Raw genomic sequence first — 15,919 nt, forward strand, 5'->3', positions numbered from 1 at the left:
ATTTGCAGCTCGTATCGTACAAAAGTCCAATTCACAATCATGTTTTGTTTCGTCCGGTCCGGTGCGCCTTCGCCCTGTCTAACAATCCCGCTCATGACCTGACCGCCGCCGTGACTTTTCATCGAATTGTCTATGTAAGTTCTCAGGGATCGCTGAGATAGTAGTTGAGTTGTTCGAACCCTTATTCATGGGGTATATGGGTCGTAGTCGTGGACACGTGGACTGAAAATACGTTGTGAAACGTTCGTGGTCAAGCGTTCTGTCACTGTCCACGAAGTAGTGTCATAAATCGCTCGGCAATCTGGATCAAGTTAGCAGCCATTTAAACAAACAAAAGAGAGGACCAGTTCAGGCTCACCTCGGGATCAGCCTTAATAAAAGGCAAGTCAAAGAACGAATACTTCTCGTTCTTCAGGAGCTCGACGATTGTGGCCATCAATCCCCAGGGATGCGGCCAGAATCCGCCAAGTCTCTCCAACAGAATGCGGGTAATGTCCTGTCGAATGACCATCTCCTCAGGATCTTCCATGTCATTACCGAATATGTGCAGCAAAGCCTGGCTGTAGAATTCGGTCTGGGGCGTGTGGGCACGCAGCTGGTTGATAATGCTGGCCAAGAGGTAGTACCGCACGACAGGAGACAGCTCGTGGATCAGCATAGAAAGGGTGGCCACCTCAGGCTCGTCACCCGCCACAGCGACTGGCCCACCGACTTGTCGAGCTCTCTCGGTTACGCTGTTGCCTAGGTGGACCACAACAGCTCCGACAACCAGCGCGTTGACGGACATGGCAGCATGGCCGAAACCAGTATTACGGCCCCCATCTTGCGACATGGTGTGCCCAATTTGCGCCACCACATCTTCGGAAGGACCGTTCCGGATAGCTTGATCCACAATGTTCAAGAGACCACTGTCGTGGAGAATCCTGGTAGCCTCATCGCCCACAGTGCCGGCCGCATCATCCGGCTGGCCAGCTTGCTGTGGGTGGGCGGCAAGAATTGTGTTGATGAGCTGCGTGCAATGGGGTGGCACGTTGGCGCAGAACCGGATCTGGTGTGCGCACACAAAGTCGGGATAGTCGTGCTGCACGACGACGAGCAGCTTCCAAGCGGCACGGTACAATTCTTTCCCAATGTCAGAGACAGTGATGGCCTTGAGGTGCTCTCCAACGCATTCCAAGAGCTGGCAAACGAGATCGGCAAATGGCTTCCAACCCTCGTTGTTCGGGAGACTGAGCACGGTGGGAAGGAATGCGCGATGTTTGATAAGCTCCAGCCAGCCAAACACGAAGCCCGGGATGTGCAAGGGTCCCAATCCGCTGAACCTCCGCGCAAACTTGAGCACCATCTGCTGGCGTTCTTCGTCACTGAAGTCGCTCGAAATGTTGAGCACCTGGTGCAACAGCATCGACAGGAGTCGGAAAGAGACTTTCTGCGTTACCGCCTCGCCTCGCTTCGACTGTTGGAAGTTGACAATTAGAGATATCAAAGCCAACACGGAATCCAATAGCTTGGGTCGAGCACCTTCATCATCGGCCTGGCAGCTGATGAAAATGCTGATGAGCGTGGCCAGAGCATCGATGGTCACGTAGCTGTCAGCGACATTGCCTGCGCGGATACAGCGCTCGAAACGATCAAATGACATGTCCATTGCCACGCGGACGAAGACATAAAAGTCATCGCGATTGCGGACAACCTGCTTCGACTGAAGCTGGTGCAGGAACAGTGTGGTGGCCTTTTCGGGCACATTGAAGTTGTTGCAGAGGTGTACCCATTCCTCGAAGCAATACTCCATCTGGTCCAGTCGAAACGCGTCCTGATTCTCACCCTCCAGAATCTGGGGAGCTGGGGCCGTCAATTTTTCCCTGAGCTGCTGGGCCACGGGCGAATTGGGAGACTCGGAGATGCAAGCCCATGCCTCCTCTAGAGTGCGAACAAAGTCAGCAAACATCGCGATAGGCCTGTTGTTGAGCAGTGCTAGGTCCAGAACGCTGTCCAGGAATTCGAGAGCAGTCTCCTTGCGGCTTTCCAAGGCACGCGACAAAGCGAGGTCAATGACCTTCCAGTCTAGAAGATCAGTGTGGATCAGTGCGTTGAGCAAGGGCAGGCTTAGGTAGCTCTGACCCGGCTGCTGGCTGAAGATGATGTGTACGCGACTGTTCACAGCGCCCCCGGAAATCTTCATGACATGCTCAAGCACATGTACCAGACTTTCCAACGTCAGGCTGTCTTCGCTCTGGAAAATGTGCGTGCTGATCTGCTCCACGGCATACATGACGAATTCCTCGGAAGCCTGAGCCTTGATAATGAGCTGCATCAAGGCGTCAACAACATCCAGCACAGGATGAGGTCGTGGCAAGCCAACAAAGTGCTCTTCGCGTGCTTCGCCAGCGACCCGCTGTAGCTCTTGCAGTAGCTTGTTGATGCGCTCTCCGAGCGCACGCATCTCCAGATGGTACGTTGGCGTTCGGCCGTTGGCAATGTTGCCCGCTACGTTGGAGTTGACCGGGGGATAAGGTTGTATCGGATTCCCCAAATGCTGTGCAGACGGTGTCTCGGCAGGCGTTGGGAGATTGGGCAGGGGAGTGTATTGCTCCTGCAAAACCTCATTGGCGAGGGACCTAGTGGCATCTGACGTCGAGGGAGCATGCGCCTGGCCGGACGATGCTGTGGTGGAGCGGGGCTGCCTACCAAAGTCCTCATAGATGGCCATCTGCTCGGGATTGAGGCCATCCATGTTAGGACTGAGCTTGTAGGGATTCGGAATCGTCATGGACCATCGGCTCGCGTTGCTGTCATAATACGGCTCGTTTGGTCGAGTTGCGCGGTGGATTCTGCGATTCTCAAGCTCTGGCGCCATCATCTGCTCGATTTCGGGGATGGCTCTCTCCTCAGCCTGCTTCTCGATGATACTGCATGCCAACTCAATGTTCGAGTTAACACACATGATGATTGTGCCTTCCGGCAGACCTGAAGGCAGGTCGTTGGCCAGGCCACGGACGTAATTAGTAAAGTTGGCACGCAGCGGCTCTTTGCTAGTGACCAAGGCCAGGCTTCCCGCAGTGGCCTTGACCATGTTGACGGCAGATGTTCGTACGCGAGCCTCATCGGGTTCTGTGACAAAGTCTTTGCGTATCATTTGCATTGTTGAGATAGCAGCAATAGTGATAGAGCGATCGACGACTGGTTGGATGATGTCTTGGAGAGCTCTCGTGAGAGCAGTGAGCACAATCTCGTGCAAGCGACCAGTGCTGACGACCATTTCGTTGGCAGGCGGGATGGTAATGAGTGGGCCAAGCTCGGGCAGTGTAGGTGCGTTGGCTTGTGATTGAAGCCCACTAGCGACCGCGGGACCAAGACCATTGAGCGAGAGACTTTCGAACGTGTCGAGCTGATCGGCGGGATGGACGCCAGCTGATTCTTCCAGTGCGGGTCGGTTGAGGATCTCGCCCGACGGTTCGATACTCTTGTGGTCGAGATTCAAGCCCTTGCATAGAACCTCAATCTCAAACTTGAGGTTTAACTTGAGCTCAGCATTGTGGTACAGGTCGATCAGCAGGTAGATAATGTCCATCAGCCAAGGATTCGGTGGTCGGAAGACGGCAGATAAAGCACCCTGAGACAGAACCTTGCAGACAAAGGGGATGACCACGATGAGTCTCTTGGTGTCGTGCGCCTCAATGAGTAGCTGCTTGAATGCAATGTTGCGATGTTTGATGGGCTTGTCGCGGGCGAGCGTGAGCAGTCCAAGCCAACCACCCAGGTTCTTCAGATGGGTGCGCTCTGTCGAGTTTTGCATTGTCCCTTCTGAGTTGAGCATGCGAGCGACGCTCACGTATGTTTCCCGCAACACCTCACCCAGTAATCTAGGGGTATGCAGTAGGTTGATAAGTTCCAAATACACATGGTGATAATTTGGCTGCATCTTAGCTCTTTCCTCCACGAGGTGACTCGCAAACCACTGCTGGTGACCGTGCTCCATGGTTTGGCGGAGTTCATCGGACATGGAATGCAAGGTGGATTCTGTCAAGTTGTTGAGTGAGAATTGGATGCGGTCTTGGGCATCCTCGCTTGGGTCTTCAAACCCAGCGTCTGAAGGGATGGGGTCCACGTGTAACGCACGGAACGGCGGTGGTTGGCCGTCGGACAAGCCAGGGTCCTCACTGTGACCGTTCGTGAAGCCATCCTCGCCGAATCCCAGACCAGGCGGCGTGGTTGTCCCGTTGTGTCCTCGTCTCAGCTCCTCCTCGTGCTCCCGCAACGTTTCCTCTGCCTTCTTGAATGCTTCCGTACCTCGCAGTCCCGGGATTTGCACCAGTTGCTTGCAGAATCCGGGCCACTCACGGAAGCGGACAAGAAGCTGCATAAGCGCTTGAAGCCCAAACTTGTACATGGGTTGATCAGGGGCATGGTCACGAACGGCTTCAAGGATCATGCCCAATCCTATTTGCAGGGGAAGTTCCGAGATTAGTCTGTGGGAGATGATGCCACCAAAAAGCACAGCTGTCGTGGCCAAGGCTTCCAAGGGGTACCCAGAGAAGTGAGCATATTCGTCGAAAAGCCCGTGAATCATGCACGCAAATACGTCCTGATCCAGCGGATCCCGCGAGTGCTTGTACTGGTCCAAGATACCGACAATCTCTCTGACCTGGAGCTCGTCGCCGTACATCTTCTTGTAGTGCTCTTCCATTTTGGCGTTCGCCACCGAGTTGAGCGCATTGCCGTTCCTGCCATTGGCGTCGATGATATCGTCGAAACCCTCGCCATAGTTGATGAGCCGAGGATAGGCGGTGATGCAACTGCGTTGAACGGCGATCAGGTCTGGGATGGGATTGATGGTGGGCATGTAATCGCCGACGATCTGGAGGAGCTGAGAAACCGTTCGAACTTGCAGAGTAGTTGTGGTCTTGACGGCCGGTTGTCCATCCGGTGGTCGCTGGTAACTGCTTTCGAGCTGCGCTTTAATCAGTAGGAAACGAAGGATCAGCTGCGCGACAACGTCGCTCCGTTCAGCGTTGGCCTGTTGCCATTGGGCAAGGTCCAGGTAACCCTCCGCATGGGCCAAGGATGCCAGGTCCATTCCAAATCCATTCATCTCATACACCAAGTCATCGAGCCATCCGTGCCGGACAGCCTGTTCAAGCGTAGCTGGAAGCTCGAGCGGCTTATGGGCATGCGTGTCAATCAAGCGAGTCTTGACCCAGTCCTTGTTCTTCCTCCACAGGCTGTCCATAACAAAATCGTCGTGTTCGTGGCCCTTATTAAGAAATGTATCAAAGATTGTGTTGACTGTGTCCACAGCCATGGGACCCCAGTTGTCCCGCGGCACATCTAGGGCGGAAACCAAGAAAATGTCGAGATTCGGTACGACAACATCTTGAAACAGGCGTTTAGCCTCGACGCTTTGCGACGCCCCATGGCTGTTGAGCGCAACGTCGAAGATGGATGCAAGAGCGGCTGTGGAGACCAGAGGGTGCTTGACAGCGAAAGCGGCCCGCTGCTGTACGCTAGACGAGGATGATGCGTAGTCCTCTAGCTTGATACTGGACACCAATCCTGGAATGGTAGTTGCATCCAACTCAGAAGGTTTGAGATACGTAAAGGCGCAAACAAAGGACAGTTGAGCCTCGGGGTCATTCCAAGCACCACCCCAAAGCCTCTGGATGTCAAAGTGCTTGGTTGGGTCCTGCGCAATCGGACGTAAGGCCTCATACAGGCGCAGGAACTGTGGCGATGAAATCCGAGCGCCGGGTTGGTCGAAGCTGACAACAACGTCGGTCCAGCTGAAATCGGGAGGTAGAACTCGCTGGAGACCGGCAAGCAAAGCGCTTGGATCGTACTCGCGAGCCTGGCTGACCGAAGTGAAAGTCAAAGCCAAAGACACCTGTTCTGGACTGAGAGTGATATTGCTGGGCTTGCTCTGAAGGTGCTCGACAACACTTTGCGAAGTCCGCGTGAATTCGGGGCCAATCTTCTGAATGTATCTCGCTAACGCGGTACTAGGGCGATCGAGAAGGACCCTACCCATTTCGAACGCCGCGACCACCTCCGGCGGTGGTGTAGTATCAGCAGCCACGTAACGATTCAGGGCAGCTCCTGTCAGATCACGACGCGAGGATGCGTTGAAGTTGGGCGGGTGGTATTGCAGAAAACGGTCCACAACAAGGGCTATGAATCCGGGGCTCATCTCGGTATGCGACTGCTGTGCAGGCCGTGAGAGGATTTCCAAGAAGTTGTTGAAGTTCGTTGACAAGATCGCGTCGGCTGCAGGTGATGAGTTAGCATGGATCCAAGAGTCAACTAGTCAACAACTCTCACCTTTGGTCTTGAGGTCTGATCGTGAGCAGAGCTTGAAGCCCAGTGCAAGGATGGTCTTGTCGAAGGCGTCAAGCTTGAAATGCTCCATGAATGTTGATAGGTCAAAATCACGGAATATGTCCTCGGTTCCCGATTCAATCGATTCCGCAATCTTCGATGCCTGATCTGGAACTTTGGATATTTTCTGCATCTCTTCCACGAGGACACGGTAATTGCCCTGGTTCGTCGTGGAACGATTGTGGGTGGGGAAGATTTGCGACGCATTGCTGGCTACCAGCCGCGTGAAGTATTTGGGGAAGACCTCCATACCGTATTCATCGATGAGCTATTGGGCGAAATTGTTAGTCTGAATACTTGGGCGATGAGGAACCACGGCCAAGGACGCTCACCTTTCTTAGTTGATCAACTTGTTGCTCCCACTTGGCCTTATCCTGGTTGTCCTTGAGTGTGCTGAGCAGGAGATACACCTGCGCAACCACAATCTTGGTTAAGGAATTGCTTCCGGCCGGGCTGCTATTGTTTGGACTGCCACTGGCACTGACGCTGAATGCAGCGCCAGACCCGTACGAAGGGTGCGGCGAGTGGTTCGCACCAAAGTGTGGTTGGGCAGGATTTGGTGAAAAGGATCCCGCGCGAGGAAATGGCACCATGGAGTGACTGGCGGAGCAATCGATGACCGAAAGTAGGTCGCCCACCTGACACAATCAGGCAGGCGGGAAGTTCGTGCTTCGGAGCAAGCGTAGCACAGGATTGGTTTTTTGTTAGGTTGACTCGGTGACCCTGCTTGGACACTCCGCGAGATCGAGGGCAGGCGCGCAACTAGGGTACCCTCGTAAACGTGAACGTGATCAAGAGCGGTTCGCAGCAGGCGAAGTCGTCAGCGGCGTGTCGCGTGAATCGGCTGGATCGAGTAGGTGGGCAGATGCGTAGGTACTGCGAGGACCGTGACAACAGTTGCGTGGGTCCAGGGAGGGGGCCCCTTCTGTTCAACGCGACAAGAATACGTTGCGCGACGCAGTGAACGATTTGATGTCGTCGAGAAGGTGTCTCTCGTGGTTCGTATCAGAGTGCGCCGCTAATAAAGTGATGGTAGGATTGCCAGGCATGGGTGGTAACGTTGAGCAGACGAAGCCAAGCAGAGAGGCCATCTGTTGGGTAAAGCTCGGCCCAGCTAGCGGCAGCTCCAGCACAGTCACCCTACTGGCAAATTTGGGAGCAGGGCGGCCGTGTTCAGTGTCACGTGAAGAATGACGATGGTGGAGTAAGGATGCCGTTGCTGGGCAACGCCTCAGGCAGGCCAACGCAAACAATGTCCCCTCGATGCACCTCCAATTGATCCGCTCACGCTACGAAACGGAGACATGGACAACAAACCTCAACATTAACTTTGACCTATTCTGCCTTGAGCCTCTGGTCTCAAGAGTCATTCCTCATCGTCAAAGTCGGTGTAACCATTTCTAATCGAACATACTTGCGACAAACACAATTTGGGCGATATGCCTGCAGCAACGGCTGAGGCTCCGGCCGTGTCAATGTCTTGTAAGTGTTTGCTGCGTAGTTTCCTCTTACACGAGTGCAAGCTAATTTAGTTGCTTGCAGTTGCCAACAACTTCTGGGGCAAAGATGATGCTGGCGTTGGCCCGCTTCTCGAGCGCATGCAAGGCGCAAAGCAGACATGTGACGAACTGAGGTCATTCTACGCATGTGAGTATACTGCTTTGCGCGTATAAGAAGGTCGATTGACATATGGGCAGCTCGCGCGTCCATCGAAGAAGAGTATGCTAGGAAACTACTCAGTTTGACGCGCAAGGCTCTAGGATCACAAGAAACAGGGTCGCTGAAGACATCCCTCGATACGCTGCGCGGAGAGGTGGAACAAATGGGGAAGCAACACCAAAGTATTGCTGCCCAGATGAAGACTGAACTGGAAGAACCACTGGCAGCTTTCGCAGGCGGCATGAAAGAGCGCCGCAAAATTGTACAGAGCACAGTTGAGAAGCTGCTCAAGACAAAGATCCAACAAACGCAGCAAGTCAACAAGGTAAGGCACCATTGCTGTATTCATGGCCATGGGCAATGACTAACGACCTCAGACACGAGACCGATTCGAACAGGACTGCCTCAAGATCAAGGGGTACCTGGCCCAGGGCCATATGGTCATGGGGCAGGAAGAGCGCCGCAACAAGGCCAAACTCGAAAAGACACAAATCAGCGTTGCGAGTACCAATACCGAGTACGAAAGCGCGGTCAAGATTCTTGAAGAAACCACGGCGAGATGGAATCGCGAGTGGAAGGCCGCTGCCGACAAATTCCAGGACTTGGAAGAGGAGCGCCTGGACTTTACGAAAAGTAGCCTTTGGACTTTCGCCAACATCGCCTCGACTGTCTGTGTCAGTGACGATGCATCCTGCGAGAAGGTCCGGTTATCATTGGAAAAGATGGACGTCGAAAAGGACATTGTCAGCTTCATCAAGGAAGCAGGCACAGGTCAGGAAATCCCGGATGCGCCCAGGTACATCAACTTCTGTCGCGGCGACGTCAACGACAACGTCTCGGACTATTCAGATGATGAGAACTACCAGGTGGCCCAATTTTCTCGAACTATCAACCCGGCCTTTAGAAGTTCCTCGCCTCAGCCGTCAACATTTGAGTCGCACCACGACCCGAACTCGCCACTGGCGAACAAGTTGGCACATAGAGAACCGGTCAATCCAAGCAGCCGCGAGAACGTTGCGGGAACACAAATGCAACCACAGGCTGCCCAGCCCGCGGCCGTACCAACACAACTAGAAGATCCCTATCGTGGATTGCCCGTTCAAGCTACAGCTCAACCTCCAGCTCCAGCGCCAGTTCAAGCTCAACCTCCGGCACGACCACTGGACCATCAACTACAGCGACAGCCTGAACCAGCGCAGCGGGGCTACGACGCCAGTCAGCACGGTCCCGTCGCAGCAGTACCACATGACCCGTATCCGCAGGATGGTATGACCATGTTGTGCCGCACGGGTCCTGTCGGGCCTCCGTCCGACCGCAGCTCTCAGTTGACCTCGAACCGACCATCTAGCCGCGATGAGAACAGCGAATATAGTAACCCAACTTCTCTATCGAGCTACGACCCAGCCAGCGGAGCACCTTCGCCCACAAAACAGGAGCCTGTGTCTGTGCCGGAACCCGGTCCCGAAAAACGCATATTCAAGAAGAAGAGTGGCTTCTTCCAAAACCATAGTCCATTCCGCCGCAAAAGCGTCAAAGACGTGCACCCTCCTGCCCTGGTCAACCGAAACACGTGGCACCCGGCACCTGCTCAAAATGCCACAAGCCCTGTGCGGCGACCGCAGATGTACGCCAACGACGGTTCAACAGCGCAGTCTAGAAGCTTTGGTCAAGAGAGAGGCCCCAGCCCGGAGCCGATCGATGCAAATGCCAGCGTGGCTCTCGGCGTAGGTCAGAACGTACTGCCAGTGGAAACTGGGCGAAAGCAGGCCTCAGCGTCGAAGCCTGCTGCCGACGAAAATGATCCTATAGCCCAAGCACTTGCTGAACTTAAGGGTGTAACTTTGGGGAAGCAGTCCTCGGTTCGGATGTCAGCTGATCACTATCACGGCATCGCCACACCAGCGCCAGGCACTGAGGCAGCGTCTTCTCGCTCCATTCCAAATGTGGGTGGAAGGAGCACCGCGACCCCGACTCGGAGTGATCCTCCGCCTTCATATCAGCAGCCAGCTCAGCAGACTCCTGTCTCCAGGCTGGGCGTTCCTGCGCCCGCTGTCACCTCCAAGGCGATGAAGGAGGCCACAAAGAAAGCGACAAACCAGGCCCGCAGCGTCTACGGCGACTCTGGTAGAGGTGACAGAGGCGGCTTCTCTGCATCTCCTAGTTCCCGGCCAGCTACTCGGGGCAACGACATGCCTCGGGCGGCTTCGCCGGCCCCCACACGCAGTGCCTCACCGCAGCCGCAACGCCATGACCCCGGACGCCGCGATTATCACACACCATCCCCGAAGCCATACTCGGGCCGCCAGTCGCAAGGCTCGACGTATGGAGGTGAATCGGGCCGTAACTCGGGAGACTATTACCGTCAAGCATCTCCCAATGACACAGGGAGAGGGGAATCGCCAGCGCCTCGCAGGAATACTTACCAGCAGCCTCAGCAGCAGCAGCAGCAGCAACGCCCACAGAGCAGCTACAGCGGCAGTAATATGGCTGTCCAACTTGCCCCGGCGGGTGAGCAAGCCTATGGCTCCCAGAGAGGAAGAGGCTCGGGCCGGCCGGAGTCCCGCGCCATGGGCTTGTACGATGGCGACACGCGCCAGCGCAGCAAGAGCGTGGCAGACCCAGCACGCCAGTACACATCTGATGGCCGTCCTATCCTCCACTATGGTACGTAATTTGATGTTCTCTCCGCTTCACAGCAGGTTGGCTAATTTTTGCAGCTCGCGCGATGTACATGTACCAGGCGGCCATCCCCGAGGAATTGGGCTTTAATAAGGGCGACTACCTTGCTATCTTGCGCCACCAAGACGACGGTTGGTGGGAGGCCGAATTGCATGGAGGAAATGGCCGTATCGGGCTGGTCCCAAGCAACTATGTCGATCCGTGTTAAATAATGATTGGTATATGAGGTGGTATATGGAGTGGAAAGGGTTTGTACATATGGGTTGATTTCAGCGCTTGGATGTATATGCCCACAATTTGCTTTTGTGGCGTTGGTAAGCGTTACGATGTATGTAGATGACAGATTGTACCTAACTCGAACTTTTCTTTCTCGATAACTTGCTCCCTTTCCTTGAAACAGTGGCGCACCGGGTCCTAGTGAGAGATGCATTGATCATGGTGAGGTGTACAGGGTGCGCAGTACCTGGCCTACCTTGGGCATAACGAGGCGACTCTCCTCCCCCTGTCGACTTCGCAGAGGGCTCAGAGATAGCAATTAACCTTGGGGCAACAGCTTGTAAGGAGAGAAGAAACAAAATCCACGGAGTCACTGTAGTTTCGTGTCCGCAAGCCTTTAGTTGACAAACTTGAGGGTCTTACGACTCGCATCACCTGCCTATTGACAAGACCCTGTGGAATGACGTACACACGCGGGTGGGCTGGGCTCACATGCTTCCCGCAGTTCCATCACGTCGCGTCTGCGGTGCCCTCCAACCTCCAACAAGTAATCACAGACGACAAACAAACGGCCAATCAGTCCTGGTGCCCAGGAGCGACCTTGCTCTCCAGATGGTGATTAGCCTTGCTCTAAGACGCAGTTAGCATGATGGTAATTAACCGGCATCTAGGAAACCCTGCAGGAAGCTGCGCGCCTTGTGACATCCAACTCAGCCAAGAGAGCAGTCATCAATCTCGCGCTGCTTGTCTCTGGCGCACTTACACTACTGCCGTTTGCAATCGTTTCTTCTGCTTTATTCTTCCGGAATTTCGTACCCGACCTGGCTCTAACAAGGCCCATCTATCTTCAATATGGGTAGGACCAGCCCTCGGGGAGACCCCGTGCGGTGCCAGACTGACCATGGTGGCTAGGTCGGGAATCAACCCTTACGGCCTCACGTCTCTATCCTCGCCGGCGTTGAAGGCGGACCAAGAATACGATGTTGCGATAACGCTGTCGATGCCGCGATCGAGTCCGAACACCGAACGAGGGAACTTTATGGTCTCGCTACACCTGCTCGACAATGATGTGTCGCCGTTGCTACACGAAGCGGCGAGGTCATTTGCTGACGAACACGAAAGCTTCGGACCGTTCAAGATTCTTCACAGCTCGAGGCGACCGACACTCGTCCCATATGTCGACCCGATTGTGTCAATGGGCTCGCGCGTGCTATTCTTCCTGTGGCACCTGCTCGTGCCTAGCTCCTCTCTGCTCGAGGTTGTGGTGCCGTTGGCGGAAAGAGTGGCATTCTCAAGGAGAGTGGGCTTGCCATCGTCGGCATACGTCGAGGTTGAAGCGGGTCAAACGCTGCAGACCTACAGCGTCTCCTTGACGCTGACGGCCCAGCTGCGCGGACTCAGGTGGCTCATGCATCAATACCGCCTGCCCATGTACATCATGTTGACCGTCACATTCTGGGCGGCCGAGATCTTCTTTATGACCATTGCATGGGGCTTCATGTCTTCAGCTTTGGGAGTCCGGTCGAAGGACGAGGATTACAAGCCCCTCGGCCAAGGAGAAAAGGCAGCTGCCCTCGAAAAGACCGAGGATGACGGGAAAGATAGTCTGTCAGATCATGCGCATACCTTTCCCACGTATGGACGTCAGCGTCCCCTCAAGTACGAGCCAGAGGTCAAGGCGGAAGACCCATATGAACAACCTTTGTCGGAAGTCCCGGCTGCGGGCGCAGAAGCGGATGATGAAGATGACGAGGATGATGATAGGAAGAGATTTGTAGACTCTGGAGTTGGCACTAGCTTCAGTGAGGCAGGGAGCACATCGATGCGAAGGCGGGCTAGTCGGCAAGGTGAAGGCGTCCAGCGATGAAGCAGAATGGGAGCTGAGTGCAGAGTGACCAGAATGCGACCATGTCATTGTGATACGTAGGGGCATGACCATTGTTTGACGATCATTTGAACTGCGCTCCGATTTGTCATTGAGTAGCGATGTTTCGAGTATCGTGATAGTCTGCCGCAAACCATGACGATGTGAGTTATTGGAGCTCAGTTATACTGGTTGTCAGCCAGTCGCCTTTGAGTCCGATTGTTCCTTGCAGCGTGCCTCAAGATCCACAGTGCAAGCACTGAATAGCAAAGCGACATATTGCCGAAGCCGCAGGAAATATGCACGCTTTTGACGCGAATTTCAGCAAGAACCTGTGAATGATTCATTTGTTGGGGTCACGACGGGAATGCTGTGCTGTCACTGCAGTTGACTGTTTGGACCCAGCCGCCTTTTGTCGATCCACAAGGCTCGATGGCAATCTGACTTACCTGGTACACTGCACAGCACTTTGTACGCACCACGCGCACACTCACACTCCCCACCCGAGTCCTCTGAGAAACTGTTCAAGTTTGTGAATCTGTTGCATCCTGACAGACAGGCGCGGAGACGCGTGTGATTACGGTTTTCACCCCCCAAGACTCTACCATCCGCTGGAGTCAGCCTGCGGCAGCTTGGACTAGGACCACTCGCCGGCCCCGCCGTTCTACATTGGCCCTCCCGTACCTTACCGCTGGTTTGAGATGGCTGGGAACTCAAGCTAGACAGAGCTGAAGCACGTCAAGAAAACCCTGCCCTTTCCGCAACATCCTGACGAGATCCCTGGCTGCACGTTTGCCAGATTTCGGAAGGCCGCGACCGTCAACGGCGAGTCGCGCTCCCAATCGACAACTACGGCTACCTTCTGCTTCGAACAACCCCTCGTCACCCTCCTCCAGGTCCCGCCGCCAACCTCCATACACCCCAAGCTGCTCGAGCTGCCGAACCGTGCACCCACAAGCCTACCACAATGCCCTGCTTCAAGGGCATCGCGGTGAGCATCCATGCCAACTCGGCGCCTTTGCCCGAGTATGGTATGCAGAAGCAATCGCGCGTGTCTCGCATAAGCACCTACATCCCCGTACCCCAGCCCCAGCTCACGGGTGAAGACAAGAAGCCTGAGGCGGCCAAGTTCGCCATCTCGATCACACTCCTGACGCCCGGCCTCGCGATTCCGTACTCGAGCCCCAAGGCGACCCTAGAAAACCCGAACCCCAAACCACAGTTTGTTGGTGGCATGTTGCCCAAGGCTGGTGGGGAGAGGGGCAAGTACCAGGGCGTCGTGAACCCCTACATACCCATGACAAACTCGGAAAACGAAACGATCGCTGCATACATCTACTTTGATGGCCGACCAAAGGAAGAAGTGGCTACACTGCTGCGACCAGGCGAGGAGACCTGGGTCAATAGTCGCTGGGTTCAAGTACCAGATTCCGAGGGCGGCGGTTTGGCGGAACGAGAATTCTTGTTCCGCGAGGTCGGCCTCGAGCGTTGGCTGAATGGTCTGGACTTGCAAGGTCACGATACGGCAGAGAAGGTGGAGAAGCGCCGGCAGAAGTTCGAGAGGCGGTCGAGGAGGCAGGCTGCCAGACTCGAGGGCAACTCTGGTGTCGATCTTGGACATGGGATACTGAAGCGTCGAGAGACTCTTAGATATGGCGCCGACGACAAGACCCCCCTCGAAGCCGTGGATGACGAATCCGACTCCCTTTCCTCAGACGATGACGAGCCTCCAGAGGCTACCGGCCAAATCAAGGTGGCCATGTTCCGTGTTCTTGCATCTGGAGAGGTCAAGAAAGGAGAATACTCGCCCCAATTCGACGCGCACGAGGGCGACGAGGAAGATGGGGGCAAAGGCAACGACATGGGCGCAGACGTTGAGCACACGACAAGCTTTGCGAAGCCCAAAACCCTAGATCCCAAGACCATCAGCACACAGACTGTGACAGGCATTGATGCACCGGACAAGCCTTTCGCTGTCTTCACGTTCTTCTACCGCGGTGAAAGTAAGTCTTCTGACATGCCCACCTTTTGGACGGCACGATGCTAATCAGTGGTCAAACAGAACAACTGCAAAAGATCGGCGTCATGCAGTCGGCCAAGGCTGCGCACGCGACTCCGGGATCTGCCAAGAGGCGGTCTGCCCAGCTTGACTTCTCGACCCTCGGCCCCCTCAAGTCAGGAGGGACCGTGGGGTTTTCAGCATTTCGAGACAACAAACCCGACACCGCGCGCAAGTCTCGTAAAAAGAGCAGTGGGGCAATCACTATGGAGGACAGCGAGGAAGAAGACGACGACGATAACATGCTGAGCAAGATGGAAGATGCCGACGACAAGGTAGACGACAAGAAGCTCGGTCCTGAGGATGCCCAGTCTTCGGGCGAACTGGCGGAAGGCGTCAACCGGATTCGCGTAAGTGCCACACTCCTACTTGAGAATCCCAGTGCTAACCCGGCCCAGCTAAAGAGGGCGCACTCCGCCGATCCTGACAGCAACTCGACTCCGGAGACATCCCAGCGACCAGAGTGGAACGATTCGTCAGCATCGCAAGAGGGCAGCACGACGGCCAACTCGGGACTGAAAATCGAGAGTGACGTCCCGCCGGACACTTTGATCGGAAGTCCACTGAAGAGGCATCGACTGAGCATGGATCAGGGGAGCAACAACGAGAAGTTCACCGCAACGCAGAGCATGAGCGCCGCTCTAGGTGCCGTTTTGGGGAGCTCCAATGCCCCGGCTCCGGATGCTACGTCCCCTGCTGCTGCATCAGGAAAGGACACATCAACTAAAATCGAGGAGGAGGAGGAGCTGTGAGACGGACTATATACGATGAAATCGTTGGCTGAGAAATGATTATCAGGAACCCCAAGCAACACCATCGTAGTGTTGTAAGTGAGTTCTTGTGTGCTGGCTCGGGGAGGCCGATAGCGACAGTACGAAGCGCAGCGGCTTCGGTTTACGCTGGCTGCGTCACCAAATGATATTGGAACGGGCAGCAAGGCGTCTAGGGGAGGCAGCATGTTGGGTAGCAAACCATCTCTAGAACAATGTGGCAATCAACTCCCACGGCGCAAATAGGGCCAGGACGTAAAAGTCTACGTATATACATAAAATGACTACCACGTGGAACAT

The 15,919-nt window shown here is 55.0% G+C and overlaps 4 protein-coding genes across 4 annotated transcripts; 3 read left to right on the plus strand and 1 right to left on the minus strand.

The window, feature by feature from the left end:
* Positions 1-322: 322 nt before the first annotated feature.
* Positions 323-6,965, minus strand: F5Z01DRAFT_627694 (CCR4-Not complex component, Not1-domain-containing protein; the record flags this gene model as incomplete). The annotated part of the gene is made up of 3 exons (XM_046261555.1): positions 323-6,261; positions 6,316-6,640; positions 6,705-6,965. 3 exons carry the CDS (start codon positions 6,963-6,965, stop codon positions 323-325), a joined length of 6,525 nt encoding a protein of 2,174 aa, XP_046115235.1.
* A 657-nt stretch (positions 6,966-7,622) lies between these two features.
* F5Z01DRAFT_663889 (putative cell division control protein) lies at positions 7,623-11,204 on the plus strand. Its single transcript, XM_046264058.1, has 6 exons — positions 7,623-7,854; positions 7,915-8,019; positions 8,070-8,356; positions 8,409-10,695; positions 10,749-11,123; positions 11,182-11,204. Exons 1-5 carry the CDS (start codon positions 7,812-7,814, stop codon positions 10,916-10,918), a joined length of 2,892 nt encoding a protein of 963 aa, XP_046115236.1. The 5' UTR covers positions 7,623-7,811; the 3' UTR covers positions 10,919-11,123; positions 11,182-11,204.
* Positions 11,205-11,352: 148 nt separating this feature from the next.
* Positions 11,353-13,275, plus strand: F5Z01DRAFT_292134 (putative adipose-regulatory protein-domain-containing protein). Its single transcript, XM_046258814.1, has 4 exons — positions 11,353-11,541; positions 11,598-11,782; positions 11,839-12,160; positions 12,314-13,275. The coding sequence occupies exons 1-4, from the start codon at positions 11,419-11,421 to the stop codon at positions 12,791-12,793; spliced, it is 1,110 nt and encodes a 369-aa protein (XP_046115237.1). The 5' UTR covers positions 11,353-11,418; the 3' UTR covers positions 12,794-13,275.
* A 482-nt stretch (positions 13,276-13,757) lies between these two features.
* On the plus strand, positions 13,758-15,601 carry F5Z01DRAFT_639460 (uncharacterized protein; the record flags this gene model as incomplete). Its single annotated transcript, XM_046262440.1, has 2 exons — positions 13,758-14,793; positions 14,853-15,601. 2 exons carry the CDS (start codon positions 13,758-13,760, stop codon positions 15,599-15,601), a joined length of 1,785 nt encoding a protein of 594 aa, XP_046115238.1.
* Between the last annotated feature and the right edge of the window lie 318 nt (positions 15,602-15,919).

The sequence above is a fragment of the Emericellopsis atlantica genome, assembly GCF_019669845.1.
Source record: "Emericellopsis atlantica unplaced genomic scaffold F5Z01scaffold_28, whole genome shotgun sequence".
Classification (NCBI taxonomy): domain Eukaryota; kingdom Fungi; phylum Ascomycota; class Sordariomycetes; order Hypocreales; family Bionectriaceae; genus Emericellopsis; species Emericellopsis atlantica.

What these genes read in the sequence shown, in the direction of transcription:
- F5Z01DRAFT_663889 (XM_046264058.1), top strand. Translation starts at nt 7,812, where the DNA reads ATGCCTGCAGCAACGGCTGAGGCTCCGGCCGTGTCAATGTCTT. An exon ending in TCCGGCCGTGTCAATGTCTT is followed by an intron (nt 7,855 to 7,914) that starts GTAAGTGTTTGC and finishes AGTTGCTTGCAG; the next exon opens with TTGCCAACAACTTCTGGGGC. An exon ending in CCGTCCTATCCTCCACTATG is followed by an intron (nt 10,696 to 10,748) that starts GTACGTAATTTG and finishes TAATTTTTGCAG; the next exon opens with CTCGCGCGATGTACATGTAC.
- F5Z01DRAFT_292134 (XM_046258814.1), top strand. Translation starts at nt 11,419, where the DNA reads ATGCTTCCCGCAGTTCCATCACGTCGCGTCTGCGGTGCCCTCCAACCT. An exon ending in GCGACCTTGCTCTCCAGATG is followed by an intron (nt 11,542 to 11,597) that starts GTGATTAGCCTT and finishes ACCGGCATCTAG; the next exon opens with GAAACCCTGCAGGAAGCTGC. An exon ending in TCTTCCTGTGGCACCTGCTC is followed by an intron (nt 12,161 to 12,313) that starts GTGCCTAGCTCC and finishes CTGACGGCCCAG; the next exon opens with CTGCGCGGACTCAGGTGGCT.